The sequence below is a fragment of the Corvus brachyrhynchos genome, unplaced genomic scaffold, assembly GCF_000691975.1.
Source record: "Corvus brachyrhynchos isolate BGI_N302 unplaced genomic scaffold, ASM69197v1 scaffold142, whole genome shotgun sequence".
In the NCBI taxonomy this organism is placed as follows: Eukaryota; Metazoa; Chordata; class Aves; order Passeriformes; family Corvidae; genus Corvus; species Corvus brachyrhynchos.
Genome location: NW_008237226.1, coordinates 10,018,956 through 10,039,146, shown reverse-complemented (window position 1 = coordinate 10,039,146; position 20,191 = coordinate 10,018,956). Strand labels below are relative to the sequence as shown.

General features: G+C 38.9%; 1 protein-coding gene across 1 annotated transcript in view; it reads right to left on the bottom strand.

Annotated features, from left to right (window-relative positions):
- The window catches only part of BZW2 (basic leucine zipper and W2 domains 2), a 56,158-nt gene that overhangs the window by 14,753 nt on the left and 21,214 nt on the right, over nucleotides 1-20,191 (bottom strand). The window contains exons 3-8 of the mRNA XM_008629953.2: nucleotides 16,787-16,963; nucleotides 15,745-15,848; nucleotides 12,567-12,632; nucleotides 5,892-6,027; nucleotides 1,869-1,978; nucleotides 1-143 (exon numbers count right to left, since the gene is read on the bottom strand). The exon at nucleotides 1-143 is cut by the window's left edge and continues 17 nt beyond it. Coding sequence (XP_008628175.1) covers nucleotides 1-143; nucleotides 1,869-1,978; nucleotides 5,892-6,027; nucleotides 12,567-12,632; nucleotides 15,745-15,848; nucleotides 16,787-16,963 — 736 coding nt within the window. The remainder of the gene's footprint in view (nucleotides 144-1,868; nucleotides 1,979-5,891; nucleotides 6,028-12,566; nucleotides 12,633-15,744; nucleotides 15,849-16,786; nucleotides 16,964-20,191) is intronic.

The window sequence follows — 20,191 nt, the reverse complement described above, 5'->3', positions numbered from 1 at the left end:
CGTTCTTGTAGTTCTTTTTGAAGTTCTTTACGAGTCCCCAGTGACTGCTGAACTCTGAGGAAATCTGAGAGTTCTTTTAGACCTGCTTCAGTAAAATACTTGGCAAAATGGTCCACATTCTGCCGGTTGGCTGGAAATAGTTCCTAAAAAGACAGGAATGCTCTCTGTTAAATAACCAACTTTGACTCTTGACAGAATGGAAAGAACATTTTTTAAGAATAAACAGTGGGAATAACCTGTCACTTCACTTAAAACACTGCTTGTATCCACACTGGAAAAGTCAACAGTTCATTGATATAGCAGTGTTTCACTGTAGTGGAGGGAAAAAATGATGTCCAGTTATGGAAATAAGCTAGCACCCACTCCATGTGAAGTGCATGTACTTATGAATAGCCATGAGCTGAACACATTGCTCAAAACAGTCCTCACACATTGCTCAAAACACTTTTTCTAGATTCCAAGTTTTTTAGGGAAAGTAGAAAGGAATAGATGGCAAAGCCACTACAGGCAAAGCACATTTATCATGCCCTCCCAGCACATGTACACATTTATCTCTTAATAAAAATACATTCAAGAATACATAAGTGGCCCAGGCACCCTGGCCTACCATTAATGAATCATTTAACAAAAATCACAAAATCCACTATGTACAGTTAACATTAACTCCTGTGGGCATTTCTAATTTAAAGACACTGTCAATTTATGAAAGTCCAGCTACTTAGAAAAGTTAAAATTATTCTTAAAAATTACTATAGCAAATGCCCCATCTTGGAAAGCATTCAATGGCATTTGCTTACCATCCATTCTTGGTGTCTTAACAATGATCTGTGGGATGGACAGCACTTTTTTTTAACAAAGAAGCTAGAGACTCTCCATCTGTTTACTTACTGACTAATGAGATTAAGAAGAAATTTTCATGAAGACATCTTTGCTAGGCCACATCATCTGATACTTTACAGTTGTTTAATAGAGCAGAGTAATGAGAGCCAACAGCTGAAAGTTTAAGTCAGTCAAGCTTATTTACGACTTGGACACTTAAAATCAAGTACAAATTGAAGAGATGGAGGGGAGTGGGAGGCTGCTTCACTTTTGAAAGATACTTGCTTAATTATATATTATTGAGGTAGAAACAGAAAACACTGCTGAGTCTCCAGGCAGTGTGACACAGGATGTGTATTTGACTGGATTATCACAGCAGCAATCTTTCTGACGACTAGAAAACCCCAAATGATCTTCAGAAAGACACTGGGAAAAAAAGGCACATGAAATTGCTACATATTCATATATTCTCTGAATACCTTGCTACAAATTCAGAACACAGGTTTTGAGTCCTAAGGCTGAAAGCCTTCCTGCACTGCACCTACTACGTCTGCTGTCACCACTGCAGGACCATTTATGCTACCTAGACGGCTACTGCTGCAGAAAGTTGCTTACTACTCATTCACTACACTAAACACTTCAGAAACTTACATTCTAATCATAACTACTTATAGTTTACATATTATTTACAAAAGGAAAACGTTTTAAGAAATAGAACTTCTCATGCCCATTTGCTGGTATGTTTTGTTAGCAGTGGTTAGGAAAAAACCCCATTTACTTAATTCCCAAGCCCCATATATATAGTCTCTCAGAAGGCATCTGACTATAGGAAAAATAAGAGACAGAATGCAAAAACATGTGATTCTTAATATTCCTGAACCTGTATCAATGCTACAGCCATAACAATATTGCTGTGTTTCAAAACATTTTAGAAATGCTAACAGAGTCTGAGGGGGAGTTAACATGCTTACAGCAAACTACCATCTGTATTTCATTTCCTTCTTTTTCCCTGGGAGAGATAAGGATTATTGAAAATATACTGTACTTACTAGTAATCTCTTATCGAGGTTGGCTTTTCTTAAAGCAGAGGTAACGGAATTGGCATCTTTCTCTGCCATCCATGCTTTAAAAAGCTTTACAGCGAAGGAGGCTGCAATCCCTGTTAGAGAAAAGCACAAAACATGTTTCAGCAATTTTCAACATGAATTAGAGTTGACTGTAAGAAGTACAAGGTTACAAAAAAGTTACAAGACTATGGAATGAAAATACATTTATGACAACAGAACCAAACACGTAGAGCCGAAACATGTATTTTTTTCTTTAATGCAAAAGTAGTTTTCTGAATTATGCTAGATTGTTTGAAAATCTTTTCATTTGGTATTGCCCATCTCCATTCAGTTGTTCAAAGATTTTCTTTGCAATTATTTTTCCTACATTCACAATTCACAGACTGAGAACAATGCAAAAGGAAAAATAATGCATTAAATCAATAGGAAACAAAGGCACGAAACAATAAAGGAATCAGGAATCCGGAATAAGAACTAAAAAATGTATCTTCAAATGTTTTTTAGCAAATCCTGGAATAAGGTTAAATAAATCTGCAACTTCAAGGTGACTGACTGTACTATATCCTCCTAAGAGGCATTTAGTAGCCAGTAGTACCAGGCACAAATATTATTTTAAAGTGAAAAAATTCTTTCCTCGAGGCACAACTTAGTATTGTGTGTATTAAATCAAACGAACTCTACCTCCACTAGCTGTGGATTTCCCAGGGGAGTTAATAAACCATTAAACCCACACCTCCTATTTCCTAGAGCTGCACCACCACCACAACTGCTCCAGATTCTCCACTGCAAGCAGCAAGTGCAGGGAGCTGAAGGAAGCTGAAAGGTCTCAGAGCTGCAGCTCACCCTTGAGGAAAGTCGCCTGTTGGTCAGTTATGTTTCTCCATACTACACTCATACCACTTCAGGTATCAGGGCTACTGAAGGCACTGATAATGGTAATGCATATTGAAAAGCACGGTCCTATGCTACAGCTGGCCACTGGAGTGGGCTGTCTCACCCCCAGATAGCCCAGAAGCTCTTAGAGCTAGAGGGAACCTACTGGTGAGAAGGAGCTTCATCACTCCTAGCCACTTTATAGATAGATACTCCTTATTTTTATTTCTAGAATACTTTGACTAAATGAGTCACCAAACAAGAACAGAAGAGACTATTCCCAGACCACTGTAAAGCTCATTGACAGTCTTTACAGATCTTGACTGTTACGGCAGTTTTGGCAAACTTATTTCAGGAGCTTAGTCGTAAGACACAATCCTTAGAGAACTACTGTATGGAACCAGGGATGTACAATGCTATACCAAGAGAGGCCTGCAAATACTTCTTTGGGCTTGTTTACATGTTGGACATGATGCTGCAATCCTAACTGCTGCAAGCTGACTAATCAAGACTCACAAAGCCAGGTCAACCAGTAGGTGACTTAGGCATAACTTCCGCCTGCAAACACACTTCAGCATATCCATGTGCTTATGTGCTCAAAATTGAATGGAATGGTCACCAAGCATTGTCCCAATACACAGATTCTAAACACTTTTTCTAGTTTTAGCTTAAAACAAGTAAGTTTTATGCCAGTATCAGTATTAGAAGGTGTGCTGGTTTTAGCTGGGGTAGAGTCATTTTTCTTCACAGTGGCTGTATGGGGCTGTATTTTGGATTTATGCTGAACACAGGGTTGATAATACAGATATGTTTTTGTTATTGCTGAGCAGGGCTTACAAAGAACCAAGACCTTTTCTGCTTTTCCGACTGCCATGCTGGCAAGCAAGGTGGGAGGAGACGCAGCCAGGACAGGTGACCCCAACTGACCACAGGGATATTCCAGACCGTATGACATCACACTTAGTATATGAAGTGGGGGGAAAAAGCATGAAGGGGGGAACACTTTAAGTGATGGCTGTTGTCTTCCTAAGTACCCATTATGTGTGATGGGGCCCTGCTCTCCTGGTGATGGCTGAACACCTGTCCATGAACTAATTCCTTGTTTTGCTTTCCTTGTGTGTGCGACTTTTGCTTTCCCCATTAAACTGTCATTATCTCAACCCACGAGTTCTCCAGCTTTTACCCTTCTCATTCTCTCCTTGATCCTGCTGGTGTGGGAGTGAGTGAGTGGCTGTGTGGGGCTTGACTGCTGGCTGGGATTACACCATGACAGAGGGAGGCTGTTCTAGAGCTTCACTACCCACATATTTTCAAACTTCTCATTTAAAGTCCAAATTTATCACTGGCTTGTTCCTATACTCTATGCACATGCTGCCACTCTTTTCCTTTAAATAACTCTTCTCTTTTTGTTTGCTTTGTTTTTTTCCCTCTTATTTGCAGTAAGTAATTTCAGCCATTTATTTTACTGACTAAGCCCATTAGGTGCTCTTTGCATTTGCACTACTTTGCCAGCACAGGGGACAAGAAGGGTACACTTAACCCTGACAAGATTCCACCACCACCTAGACCTTTCTCTGCCTCTACTACAAGTATGTCAGCAATCCACGAAAGACAGTTTTGTTTTCCATCTATATATAAAATTCAGAGTAATCTCCTGTCTACACAATCTACCCTCATCTCATTTTCAGCCATTTCCTACCCAATGTTACAAGTTCCATGCTGATCGACAACTCCCTCAGCTCACCTAATTGTTTCCCTGTGTATTTTAAACTCACCTGCCTGCAGCATTGTTTTTTTATAAATCAAAGAAAGCTTTGAGTTTATTCGTGTATGATCTACTTGTTTTGCCTTGCTCCATTCCCCATTTCTCAACTATCTTTGCATCTTTAATTATTCTTGCATAAAATATCTACTCCGGGACACTGAACAATCTTTCCTCAAATGCTGTTACGGATGCATTTTTAGTATATATAAACCAAGAACCAAAAGTATATGTAAGCTCTGACAAAAGTTTAGGGCTCCTAGAAACGTAAGTTCATAATGCAAATAAGAATTGTATTCTTAAAATGCTAAATGTAAGATATAACAATTTACATGATTTTTAAAAATTTGGGTTTTCTGATGCTTCTTGTCTTCCCATAACTAGGAAGACTTTAATTTAAGCACATTGCAGACAATCACCCTAAAAACATGGATTAGTGCTTTTGTTTGAGATTTATCCTTGTTTAATTCTGATTCCAAAAGCTGTGAGTGATCACAGAGCAAAGCTGCAGCTGTGGCTTTTATTTCTGCAGCACTTAAAAAACAAATGTAATGGTTAGCAATGGCTGCAAACGAGAACATGAAGTTAGAATAGCTTTTTTAAAATGAAAATTAGAATACATTTTAGCTAATATATAACTCTTTAACAAAACCAAAGAAAGTCATGAAACTGCTCAACACTACCAGTACATTTGCAATCATGCCAGGATAGTCACGCCAGAACTACCAGAGAAAGAAATAGTTAAGCAAGCAGTTGGAAAATCAGGACTCCAAGGTAAATGGCTATAAATATATAACAAAAATCCTTAAGAAAGTAATCTCAAAAAGGCTTAAGGCTGAAAGAACTAATTTATTCATCATATAATAAACACAGATTCATGAGAAATTGTATCAGTCACTGATCACTACTGGTGTGAAGGCAAAATGAGGGATTCATTTAGTTTTCTTCTGCAGTATCCCATTGGCCTGCATGGGATCTCTGTCCCACTTCTCACCCACGAGGTATTAGCAACACTTGAAGGAATGCCAGCACATATATCTCAGGAATACATATGCATCACACTTTTATAGTGCCACAATAATACATACATTCTACAATTCTGCATACACAAGTATGACTTCCAAAAAACCCTAAATCTTTTGGGGTTTGTTTTTGTTTTGTGGCTTTCTTCTGTCTGACTGGCCTCTTACTAGATTTCACAAAGTATGTTGGGCACTGCTGTCCGTAAATGCTTCTGCTTTAAAATACTGATTTCTGTTGTACAGTCACAAGTTTCCAACTTTCATTTTACTGCAACATATATAATATGTTGCAATAAAATACATCTCCTATGAAAGAGCTAAGATAAGAAAAAAGATATGGAAAATTACCTTCTTTGACTATATTGTCAGTGAAGAGGCTTGTTAAAATTGTAGCAGGAAGAGTCCCATTGGCTAGCAGGATGCCAGAAAGCATTGCCAGTTTTGTCTGCTCTGTCTCAGTAAAGGCTTTAAGAAACAACAGGAGCTGTGGGCCAGACAAGGAAAAAAAATATATTTGAGGCATACGTAGACAACAGGTAGAAATCAATATTAACAGTTTAATTTCTTATTTCTTGAGAAGTCTCACTACAACTTAGAGCAATCACATCAAAATCTATCCAGAAGCATGACAGTGTCATTTCACTGACCCCTTGTAATTTCACTTTCTCTAAGAACACAAGCCAGTACCTGAAGGGAGCCTACAAAAAAGATAGAGACTATTTACAAGAGTAGGTACTGACCGGAAAAGGGCGAATGGCTTCAAACTGAAAGAAAGCAGGTTTAGATTAGGTATTAGAAAGAAATCCTTTATTGTGAGGATGGCAAGGCTTTGGGATAGGCTGCCCAGGGAAGTTGTGGATATCCTACCCCTGGCAGTGTTCAAGGCCAGATTGGATGGAGCTCTGAGCCACCTGGTGTCCCTTCCCATGGCAGGGGGTTTGGAGCTAGATGGTCTTTAAAGTCCCTTCCAACACAAATCATTCTATGATTCTGTGAGGAATATGGCCTTAGATATAAAAGACCTGTCTTCTCCAAATACATGTATGTATATGTAAAGATAAAAGTACTTGCCACAGGCTTGAGACACACAGAAATTACAGGATCGCAGACAGGATCCTGCCTATTCAAATCTTCAGACTTCCAGCTAAGCCACACAGAGTTGCAATTTGATTTCTAGCTTTCAAAGACTACTGCTCATGCAAACAATAAAAGGATGGGAAAGTCTCCTGTTTTTCTTTTAGGGAAGGGAACACATCACAATTACAACAGATTTGTTACTGGCTAAAATAAGAAATATATTTCAAGTTCAGAAGTTCTTGATAAAGCTGACAAAGGATAGACAGGCACACAGGCTGATTTAAGACCTTGCCATTCTCAGTACTAATTACAAGAGAAAACAAATAGCTTGAGAAAAAATTACAAATCTCATCTTGGAAGATCAGAACTACATATACACCTTTTAATTCTAAAAATGGCAATTAAGTCTATTTTTAAAATCTTAATTTCATATATTAAAATTATTGACTTGAGAGCATACTGATGAAGTAAATGATGCCCTTTTTCCTTTACATCAGAAAAAAAAGTCATGCAAAATCAGATTTTGTCAATGGCATTACTGTTAACAATAATGTTTTCTTAATGTGTTGTTAGTGATCACAATATAGGTGATGGGAAAAAGAGGTGAGACAATAAAGGACAGCTTCATTCAATGCAAAAAGCTGCTGATTCCATCAGATGTTTGCTTACAAATCTACCATCACCACAGAAGAAGGGGGGAAAAAAAAAGTACTGCAGATACAAATTTCTTGAGTTAAAAAGAATTCTCATATTCTTCTTCACAAGAAAGAAGAAATGGCACCCCTCCAAAAGGGTGTCATGACCTGCTGTAAGGACACCCTTTTTTCTTTTCTAAATGAGCAATAGATGCAATTAAAGCAACACAGCTTGTTTTGATAGAAAATTCTCACCAGGTTTTCACATTAAGGGTGTTTCTTAATTACCAGATTCTACCCATACCAAGGGACAGAATGTTACACATGTCCCTGTCCTTGCTTGTTACCATGGTCAGTGAGAGATCTCCGAGATATCTAAGCAGCTTATCAACAACTGTAAAGCTTTCTGAATGCAGTGATGTTTTAAAAATCCAGGTAACTAATGAAATTATTAAATCTCATGCAGTATTTTATGAATAGTTCTGCTCTGCATCAGTGAACAGAACTGAAAAAAACCTCATTCATACGGTAGTACTTACGTAATAACATTGGCTTTAAATTACAGCTTACACAGGCCTGAATGACTCAGCCACAGACAAATCACTCGGAATTTTTTTCAGTGGGCTTCAGCCAAATACTGCAAGATGCACTTTTAGCTTAAAAGAACAATTATGAAACTACAAAATCTCAAGGTGTAATTTTATTTCAGCAAATTGTGACCCAACCACAAAATGTATGAAAATTTGGGATGCAGAAGAACGGAATTATTATTTCTAAATATATGAATGAGAAACAAATGGTGTGCTTTATTTCCAAATGCAGCAACTAACTGGTGTGTATAATGGTGCAGGTGGAGGAACTCCAGGGTCACATTATATGGAAGACCCAGAACATTTTTACAGAATTTTAATATAACCCTAGGGTAAACTGGAAGCCTGTGGATTTAAAGCTTTCTTTATAAAAGCTTTATCAATAATACTGTACACTAAAATGAGATCTGCACAAGAAAAAAAAAATCAGAATTAGACCTCTTTACTGGAAGTACTGAGACTGATAATAAAGAGGAAACAGCTTCAGATTCCTGTGTACCCCACTTAAGTCTTTTTTCTTTTGCTTCTATATAAGTGATAGATGAGGATTTTGATTAGAAAGTGGTCACACCGACCACTTTAACGTGACAGACCAGGTTCTGACATACTTCTGAGCTGTAACCTCCATTAGGTTTTATCAGTAATGTGTAGATCATGAACAGTTATACATATTCATGTCAAATTTGAGCCAGGAAAGCAAGATAGCTGCAAAGCCGAACTTAAAGCTGCAGTCCAAGATGGAGATGGATTCTATGAGAAGGACACCAAAAAATTTATCAACTCTAATTTTGAGAAATCTGTATTTGTTCAAATGTTTTAGGAGGTCTGAAATCACACGTCTATGGAGTTTGAAGCCTCGTCTTCTTGCCCTTCCTCTGAAACGCTCTCCTTGCAAGTCTCTTAGCATGAATGTGGTTTCTGGTGTTCTTGAACTGCACTTCCCTGCAGCATGTTTTGAACAGAACCCTCATCTTATACATACCCCTCGCTACTTAAAGCACTGTTGATGCTACTAGCCTAATTTTTGTTTTACTAATATTTTTCAAAAGAAGCTCAAACTTGTCCTTTTCTGCTGTTTAAGGATACTATTCTATACTTTCCAGATATTGTGAAATAATATTTAGGGGGAGACTGGGTGATAGGAAAACCCAAAAATCTTTTATAAACCCATTTTAAAAACATGAAAAAGAACAAAAGATTCAGTTCAAAGATGCTGTTTCAGATTTTTACTGCTGATTAATTTAAGCACTCTCCTTTTATCATCACAATTAAAAACCTCAGCAAGGAAGTCACAAAATGTCCAAGACACTTCAGAGTAGTTCCCAACCACCCACGGAACGTTCTCCAAGCTGATACTTCCCTGCTGTTAGCCAAGCACAGACATTACTGCTTTTGTTAGACACAAACTGATTCCAGGAATGAAAAGGGTAGCTCTGGCTCACAATTTTGTATTTCTATGATATCTATAAGAACTCCCAACTATTTAAACAGAAATTCAGAATACCTAATAAGCACAAGACCAGACCTAATGGGATGTTCCACACTATTTTTGTCGTTAAAGTCTTTTAAGCACAAATTCTGGGCATAGAAGATATACACAAGTACACACATGCATGCAACATTAAAAAGCACACAAGAAAAACAAGGGCTTCTCATCACCTCCTGTGATCTGGAAATCTTGAATGGTGAAAATCAAGGAACTCTACCCACACAGGGAGTGTGGCATCTTTTTATGTCCTCATTATCTGAACTGGTCTGCTGCTGACAGTCTGTCACATCTGCAGACAGCACTGAATTGTCAGCAGTGGGGAAGGCAGCTAATAGAGCAACAGATATCTGCTGAGTCTTGACTTTAAGCTGACTTAAAACATTTCTTCTTACTCCCCATTTGATCTCAGAATGTTATTGTCCTCTTATTTCCTAGTTCCTAGCTTAATTTATGGTTCTTTGATCAGGAAAACAGGAACACAAATAACAGACGTCACAACATCTCCCAGTACTTGAGATGTCCTCTCATGACTCAGTAATATTTACCACTGTTAAGACAAAAAATAAATTTATCTGTATCCCAATTTCGATATTAAAAAGTTGATATAGAAAATCACTTAAACGTGCAAACACACTAAAGAGACAGATAGTAACTGCATTCTTCATCCTCAGAAATACGTATGTAGAGAAAGATGAACACAAGTTTGGAACTTAAAATTTTACTGAAATTATTGCAACATGTCATGGGCCTATGCCAGTACACTGGGCCATGCTCATATGAACTTAGGCTGCCTACACCAAACACAGCAAGTGTGCAGTGCATCTAAACATCTTTGTCTTCTGTTTAAATTGCTTGCACAAAATAATTTAGATGTGAAACTTTAGATATATGGTTTTGCTTACGCCATTAGAAAAATGAGTAACTGGAAATTTTGAGGAGAGAGAGTTAAGAAATAAAACAACTGAAAGCTAGAAGCAGAGAAAAAGGGGAAAGATGGTAGAAAATAATGTCCCAATGACAAAGGTGTGATCTAGATGACAAAAAGCAAATACTTGTGGAAATACTGCTACCTAAGATAATCTCTCTTGAAAGAAAAGTCCCACTGACACCATCTGCTTCTTTAGCATGAAACTGCTGGTATTGCTTTGTTTTTTTTGGCATGCCTTTTTCTGTGAGAAGAGCTGTTTTCCCCCAGGTGCTCTATCTGCCTAATGAGTCTGCCAGAAACATCACTTTCACTGCTGGGACAGTGACCCATGAAAACATCGACGAGTCATTTCTCATACATACCTAACCACTGACTATGGCAGTAACACCTTCTGGAAATACAAATGTATCTATCTTCTGGCCCTCCACGGGCAGCCACTCCTGTATCAGTTACAGCACGCAGGGATTAAAGGATTAAGTAGTTAAAAACCCTGCAGCCTCCTAAGTGAGAAACAGCCACTTTGTGGGTTCACACAAGCAGGGGGAGGGAGAAGGTAAGCAAAAGGCACCTTCAAGTAATCCTCAGGGGTTTTAAGGGCAGTGGCAGTGGAGGTGCAATACACGGTCACAAACACCCTCACAACCACCTTCCTAGTTTCTAAGTCTCTAATAAACTGGATTAACTGAGGAAGAGGATATACCTGGCGTCCCCAGAAGCCACACCAAGATTCATACCAGCACCATGGGTGACAATGGAAGGGCAGATGGAAAGATTTCCCCACGGCCTAGGACCACTGTGCAAACTTCATCTCATGATTTGTCATACAAGATGTAGTCTGACACTGAAAACTATCCAAAAGCATGTACATAAAATTGAGGTTTGCAGTCTGCAAGATGAACAAGCCTGCTCTGATCCCATGTTGGCATGGCTAAGATGTTTCCAATGGCTTTCAATGAGTAGCTTGGCTCTAGTCACACCGCACCTCAAATGACAGCGTTCTCTCAAGCTGGCATGTGGTTAAACTTTGTATCAGAGGCACTTGTTCCTTAACTAAGAGTTAAAATTATTAGGTGTTAACCAGTCTCATCCTGTCACTAAGAGTGCAAAGTGAATTTTTGGAAACTTAAGAGGATGCAAAGCCAAGCACGTTACCGAAATGAGCGGAGGCAGCTTGAATTGACATGGCATTTGCTTAATATGCTGAGCACGCTCTGAAACTTGAATGCTGTGAGTCAGCGCTTCTCATGTCAGTGATTATAGTAATTAACAGCAGGAACATTAGATTTGTGTGGGGATAGAGGTAAATTTAGGTCTTTAGAATGATGTACTGAGTAATCAGCATCAGTTGATAGGCATGCTGGCCACAAGTGTAAAAATAATTTCCTGTATGAGCAAGAATGTATAAATCAGAGCCAAATTAATTCAGCTACAAGAAGCGGTGGTGAGGTATCAAGCTCCAAATGTGCCCTCATTTGACCCTTGCAGCAACCTTTCTAATGTTTAAATAAGAAGGAAACACACTTTTATGTTTAACAAACATGATACTTTAGTCACAGACAGGTTTTACCAGTATCAGCATGCCTGTTAAGTTACAGGACAGTACAGTGTTTATTACTTATTCAGGTCGTTAGAAAAAGATGTTTATATCTGTTACTAGGAACTCAAAATAGACAAAATAAATGTGTATTTTGTTTTTCAAACATTTTTACCCTGGCTTCTCCTGTCTCCTTAGAATTCAGTACCACAAAACAAAACAGTATCCACAAATAGCCACTACAGTCTAACAGGCAAATCCTGAGCACTCTTGTCACCGGTGAAGACTTTCTCTTACACATTATCTGTGGCCTCAAATACAAAACCACTTGTGGTTAGGATTCATTCCACAGTGCAGGAGTGATTTAATACTCATACATCAAGAGACATTCTGTATAGCAGATTTGCATTTATTTTTTGAAAAAAACCACAGAGAGATGTTCTATTTGCAGGACCGTAATACCACTTCTCATTAAGAGGTATATCCCAAAGCATATCATAGTTCTGCACAAAAAAGTCTGGAATAAGAAGGTGAGTGTGATCAGAGCAACCAAAGGAATCATTAATTCAGAAATACTCTACATCAAGCGCTTCCTGCAGTATTCCCACAGAGCTGAACTTGCAGAATAAAGCTGCCTCCTGTAGATTCTATCCTCTTTTCCAGTAGAGCTAAATAAAATACCTAACAGCACCACATTCATACACGTACAATTATACTAGATACAGAGTAAAAAACATTAGCATTCCAGTAAAGACTGCCATCAACATTACCTTTTTGATTTCATCTTCAAATGCTTTCTCCAGATATTTGTATCTCCTGATAAGTTTATTGAAGACCTAAAGATAAACACAGATTAACTTAAGAAGTATAACAATTGCAGCCATCTTTCTTTACAAAAAAAAAGCAAAGGGAAATAAGCAGCTTCAAGAATGGTATTTTTGTAGTGTTGTCTGCCTCACAGAGAGCACAAAACACCCTTCTCTCAATTTTGTGATTCTTGCTTCATAGAGCAATGCTTGAATTGGAGAATTTATAGCAGTTTGAATCTTTTCATATTTCTCAAATTTTTTTTCCCTACTCTACTTTTCACCCTATCCATAGATAAAAGCAAGGCAGAGGAGGAGGAGGAGGAGTGTAACTCGGCACCCTTCCCCTAATAATGCACCCCTGGAGAAGCTCTCAGCTGTAGGCTGATGCAGTGGGGCAGTCAGCATGCTTCAGTAGATGCAATATCTTGGCAAATCAACGAACAGAAATGTTTACAACAAAACACACTACTGTCAGAGAAAGAGGAAGAACATTTGCCAAAGCTTCTACAACAATTATGATTTTGGAACCACTTGTTCTCCAGTTTTGACCATTTGTTTCCCATCATGCGACCACAGATTATGAAAGCAGAAGCAGCCCAGGTGCAGAGTTCACTCAAGGTGAAGAAGGAAGAGGTAAGAAATAAAATAAACAAATCACCGCTTGCACTGCTGTACAAAGGCACACAGCATATGACTCACTGTCACAGGTAAAAAGGTTTATGTGGGGAACAACTGACATTTTTGCCACACTGGATGGGGGAGGAAGGAAAATTAGGTTTAGAAAGCTTCAATTCACTTTCCAGAATATAAAATACATCCAAACATCCTAACCGCTAGTATTTTGGCTCAGAAAAACTGGAAAAACCAAGTTGTGGCCGTGATGAGAGGTAGAGACACACAGAATCCTAAGAAAAGAAGATGAAAATGTAAGCTTCTTGTTAATTCCAAAAAGAATTCCGTGTATTTTTTTTAAGTCTCTGTAAATTACAGAAGTATGACTTCATATGCAAATAATCTGCTAAAATATCAATACTAACTTCAGTCTTTTCACTTGAAGACTTTTCACTTTTAATTTTTTCTGTGACTAAATCCACAAAAAAACCAGCCACGCTACTGGTTCATTTGGGAGACAGAGTAAGAAATTACCTTCTAGGTATCTTCTAGATAGGAAAAGGTCTAAATACTATTTTAGACTAACGCCACATTTTCATAATACAGTAAGAACTCTATTTTGCATTATGCATGAAAAAAATGACAAGGTCAATAAAAGGACACATCTCTTCAGGCATTAATTACAAAATGTTGATTTATTTTGGTTTGAAGTGCAGAGAATACATTGAAAATTCCACTCCTTCAAATCCTGAAGCGAAGCCTTCCTTTCCATCTTTCAATATGCAATCTTTTACTTTAAATTGCTCCTTGGAGGACTGGCTCTGTCAATTTTTGTTCAAAAGATTATTAAAATATTAAAATTCAAGAAGACAGAATCAATGCCTTTACCAATAACAGAGATTTTCCTGAAGCAGAATACCCTGTTTTTAAGAGATGATAAAGCTGACACACAAGAAGTATTGACCCCCTTTCCAGAAATAAGTATATTTCACTAATTTAGATTATTAAAGATATTTTTTAAAGGAGCTTTCTGCTATTAAGCAAACATTTTTTACCAATGCATATTTTGATGCCAGCACTCTTTAAATCAACTATGCACCTTTCCAGCAACTTATCACCCTAGACACCTTAGCAGGGACAGCAGCTTCTATGCTTTTAGCTGCTGTCTTCAGCACTCTAATAATAAGTAGCGATTTAAAAAGATAAATACATGCTTAATTAACAATACAGTTTTGACATATGGGAGTTGCAAGGGTATTGCATTTTTATGCAATCCTACTGGTATCCAGAATTGCATGGTGGCTTTGAACTTTCCATAGAATTCTTACTGTACTTTCTCATATAATTATTATCTTCCATTAATGAGTTATGCAAAGTTAGCTTCTTTTCAAGAATGTGTTAGGGTTCATGGGTTTTTTGTAATAATTTCACATAGGCCTATTTATGCAAGCCATATTCCTGCAGGAAGAAATTATACATCACATACATAGAAGAAATGAAAGCTCTTGAAATATATGCCCAACTCCTAACTAGTTATGCAACTAAAGGTTGGAGGCGTGAGCTTTATATTTTTTGTCATTCATATACTTCATAGAATTGTTTAGGTTGGAAAATACCTTTAAGACCATAGAGTCCAACTGTTAACCCAGCAGTGCCAAGTGCCACTAAACCATGTCCCTAGGCTACCATATCTACAGATCTCTTAAATATCTCCAAGAATGGTGACTCCACCATTTCCCTAGGCAGTCTACTACAATGTTTGACAACTCTTCCACTAAATAAATTTTTCCTAATATCCACCTAAACCTCAACAGGCACAACTTGAGGCCATCTCCTCTTATCCTGTCACTTGTTACGTGGGAGAAGAGACCGACTCCTACGTGGCTGCAGCCTCCTGTCAGGCAGCTGTAGAGAGCAATAAGGTACCCCCTGAGCCTCCTTTCCTCCGGGCTAAACACCCCCAGCTCCCATAGCTGCTGCTCACAGGACTTGTGCTCCAGACCTTCTCCAGCTCCACTGCCCTCCTCTGGACACCCTCCAGCACACCTCAGTGTCTTTCTTGTAGTGAGGGCCCCAAAACTGAACACAGGATTCAAGGTGTGGCCTCACTACTGCTGAGTACAGGGAAATGAACACTGTCCTGATCCTGCTGGCCACACCATTGCTTATAAAAGCTGGACTTCTGATACACTTCATGTGTTTCTCAAAATGTGGTCATATTCCAGTCTGCACACAGAAAAGGTCAACAAAAATAAAAAGGGTGGTGTCTAGAAGTAGACTCAACCAACGGCAGACTGTGATAAGCAAGACTGCTTTTTGTAAACAAAGCATTGCCAACTCTGATCAGATTATTTTAGCCATCCTATTTTCTTACCTAAAATGTATAGGTTAGGACAGATTAATGATTAACTGGATTTTCAATTGGTCTGTAGCTAGCCTACTGCAGCCTAGACAGTCTGCAGATGTTCTTCTGTAATCTCTTTTGACACATAAATGGAAAACAGTAATCAGCTATGCTTTTACTGACCTGAGCATAATTTCGGATGGCATCATGATCTTCATCTGCAAAAAATACACAGTGGTTGGTCATCTTGGTCTTGTCATTGTCATCTATGCGTGTGCCTCCAGGAGCTATAAGAAAGGAGAAAAAAAAAGGCAAGGAATGATTTCTTACTTTAAAGAATAAGTCTAATAAGTCTTATGTTAATATCACTGAGGCAAAAGGCCAAGGAAAGAGTTAGCAGGGGAGAGGGAGAAACAAGGGAGAGGAGAGAGGGAGAGACAGACCAAGCTTTTCTAATCTGTGGTGGTACCTGACAGAAGGGACACTTGGCTGATATGCTGCACCATAGATCACACAGTCCTCACAGGACTGAGTGATTCAGTTCACCCTAAGGAATCTCAGCTGGTCTTGAGAGCACTGAGAGTGATCAAATAAGTACGGGTTGGAGCACAACCCTTACATACTATTTTAACTCTTACTTTAGCTGTTGTTTCCTGCATTACCTCAAGTCTTACAAAAACATCATTTCTTCTCACCAAAGAGCAGGAAGCAGGAATCAAAGCAACATGACCAGTAAAAGGAGCTAACTTACTCAAAAATGAAGAGGAAAGTGAAAAGCGTGTTTTTGCCAAAAGCTGCCACTGATGCCTTGTAGAACTGTCCCCATGAACATCCACAAAGCACACCTCATTATCCTTCACTTCTCTCAGCTAGCTTTTGTTGCAACATCTACAAAGCAAGATTTGCAGCAGCGCTTAACCTGGAGTCTGTATTATACCTTTTTATGCTAATAAATCCCTCTGTTTCCCCTAGTTAGCATCTCTCTCATTCCCTTTGCTATTGCCATTATATGCTGGTTTAGCTCAGACTGAAGGCTTCTCAGAGCAGTATCCAGCAAGTACCGAGGTGTTACTGCACGACAAACAACAAACAGTGCTATGATATGAGATGCAAGCAGTGAAATTGTAATACAGGTTATAATTTCCACTGTAGAGGATGACAGCATCTTAAAAGAAGCAAGCAAGACTGATCGCCAAAATTCTCTGTCAGATACTCTGCAGGTTACCTAACATGCTGCCAGCTACCAAAATATCAAAGAGTGTGTCAGCATAGCGGCGATAATCAAGTCGTGAGCCTGCTGCATCCAGAAACTTGGCTATAGCCTCCAGGTCACTCCCAGCTTCATTGAGGCCTTGGACAATTGTATCCCTGAAGACTGTGGGTTCAAATTTCTCCTTTTCATCTGAAACGGAGAGAAAGAAGAAGGAGAGAGACAGTGTCAATTTTTAAACTCATTAAAATCCTGTATCAGTCAGCAATTGAAAGGACCGTGGCACCTAATATATTCTTCTCATTCTGGTCAACACATCAAAAGTTTGTTTGGCCTGTATCATTTCTGCAAACTCTGCAGTTCTGCAGAAATTCTGCAAACCAAAACACACACAAACATATGGGAATAAATAAATAGAGGAAAAGCAACTATTGAAATTGTTTTCAAAATTCATACTCTTCTCTTGCTGAAGATACTATCCCATGTGTGTAGCACTGTGCACTGCTAAATCTGAGAGCAGAACAAAGGCAATGCCAAGCTATGTGTACATAATGTCATTGTATGAACATTTTGTTTTTCATCTCTTGCTATTTTTCTTCTAGCAAGTATGGTCACATAGCTAAAATGTTTCAAAAAAACAAGTCTTCAGGAAAAAAGGAGATTGAGGTATTAATAAAACTAGTTTTTGAATAAACATTTAAGACAAGGCAATGCAATGTAACAAGAATTTTTCTTTTATATTCACAGACCTAAGCAGCATTAGGAACACAGAAACACAGCACTGACACTGCATTTTCTACAGCTGTCCCTTGCTGAATTCAATTAAGGCACAGCCTGACCCCCAGACAATGTCCCTGTGTCAAGGTCATTAGACACAACAGACATAGCTGCAACCTCCAGATAACTCTTACCTAGGTTTACCCACACCTCCTGCTGCCTTTTTGCACACAAAGTTAACAGCTTACCATGGCCACTTGAAGTTTCTTAAGAAAACAGGCCCTGGCTTTATATAAGGGCACAAACGAAATGGCTGTTACTGTTAAAATAACTGAACTTCAGAAACAAAATTGCAAGCTGTTCTGGGCACTCAAAACCCAGGTTTGTTACTGAACTTCAGAAACAAAATTGCAAGCTGTTCTGTTCTTCACCTGCTGACACAAACATTGATACAAGTTCTTGAAAAACCAAAAATATCATATCCAGAGGAACAATCCAGAGATTTTTATTTATTAAGATAAATGAGGACTGGTTAAATTTCTGTCTAAACATGTGCTAATCCAGTCTGAAACATGCCAGCTGCAACTCTTGCAGGCTTTTTGTGACAAGAGGTTCTGGCCTTTATGCATCCTCTGGCTGCAGGCTTCTGTTCCCTGCTACTCATAGTGCAGCTTTTCATCCCAGGCCTTTAACAAGAGGCCTTGCTTCTTAACAGCCTCTCTTCCCTAATGTCTTCCCTCCTGCCACGGTACTTTAATGGCAATTAAATAACTATTTCACAGAAAATTCCTACTTTTGATAGCTTTTCTAGTTCTCATACAGAAAAGCTTTCTCTCTCCTCTGCTGCATGTACCCAGGGTGCACTCATTCTACTATCTTCAGCACCTCACTTGCACATTCTCCTCCACTTCCAATGCATGCCCTTCCTCCATAGCAATTGCACCTGGAAGGCATAAAGCAGTCCCTTCCACTCAGTGTCCCAGGCCACTGGGAAGCTCAGGTGACTAGTCAACTTGTCCTTCCAAGGAGCCTGGCAGCTGCAGTTCAAGGGCTGTCTCTCAAGCACTAAGCACTGGAAAACGGCAGAATCCCCTTATTTTCCAGAAATCCTCTGCTATGCCTAGCTTTTAGTGACTTATTGTGTCTACTACCCATCTCCACAGGATTGCGTCCCCATCCCCCAAACGTGACCTCCTCAGACCGAAACTGAGACAACTCCACGGACACCCATACATATGCTCAGGAAACTATCTGCTCCCAGCTCTGGATCATCCTGAAGTGATGCACACAACTATAATGACAAACTAGATTCTCCACTACCACGCTTCCACAACCCAATACACTACTCAATATGCCCCTTGTCTGGACTGCAAATGATTTCTTCCCAGGCTTGTACTTCGCACCAGACCTTGGAGACGTTTGGGCTCCCAGCTGTGTTACGCCGACTTCAGCTGTGATGAAAACCCAGAGTCTGTGTTCTGAGGAACCACCCCTCCTATCTGCAGGGCACGGCCATCAGGGACAAACCAGAGGGTTGAAAGGGGGATTGAAGAATGTGCCTTTGCTCTGAGCAAATGCTTATAGAGAAGCACACTACTGGAATCCTATCCAAGCCACCAGACCTGTTACCAAATACTCAGTTGCAGCTCTCCTCAAACTTGACGTACAAAAACCAACCCAAAACAAGGAACAAAACAGCCAACCAATCCACAAACAAGCCAGTCTTTTACTGAAAAAAGTACTTCAGTATGTGTACTTCAGGCAGTTTTATCTGTGCACAAGAAACACAGTTCCACCCATAGACAAGCATCTGAGTATAATTATTCTCTTTGGGATTGCCAAATAAGTATGCATTATTTGAAGGCTAAAAAAAAAATGCTTGAAGACATCAACCAGCGAGAAGACAGATTTTTGTCTTAAGAGTTAAAAAAAAAATCTGTTTTACTTTTTCAAAGGTATTTTGCCTAAAAATTTAAGATGTTCACATCTAAACTGGAAGGTATTATATGCTTGGTATCATGGGTACACGGTCCTCAGTGCAAACACAAATACCATGATTAATATTTCTTAGCTCTTTTAAATAGATTCTTCCCCTGCCCCAGAAGTCTGCTTCTCATCTGTAGTACCCTACTATTTTCTTGTCTATCACAATCTAAAAATTTACACAGGAACAGGAGGTGAATTTATTGCATGAAAAACGATTTTTAATTTTATTGAAACATTTTCCTACCAAGCTAATTTACTGAAGAGGAATATGCTGATGTAGTACAAGAGGGTGAGTAAGAAGCCATCACCAACAAGGGGTGACAGTCTGTTGAGCTGTCAAGTGCACAATTACTAAACAAGCACAGCTCCAATCCTGGGCTAGCAGAGGCAGGTGTAGCTTGCAGATGTGATGCACACAATATCCACTGCAGCAGTGCTATACACAGCTTTTCATTTTCATCATGTTCCCAAATCCGTATTTCCTATCTTTTGCTTCTAAGAAAATCACAAAGTACATTCATAGCCCTGTCCTTAAGAATTAATTTTATCTCTTCATCAGAAGGCCCACAACTGTAATTCTGTGGAAGAAAAAAGATAACATGAAGTAAGAAGTGGGGCCAAACAAGGTAACGTAAAGGTGTTAATATTGACTTTTTATTAGATAATTTTCTTCCTGCAAGTACTATGCAGCATTTCGCTTAGCTTATTTTGCACCGT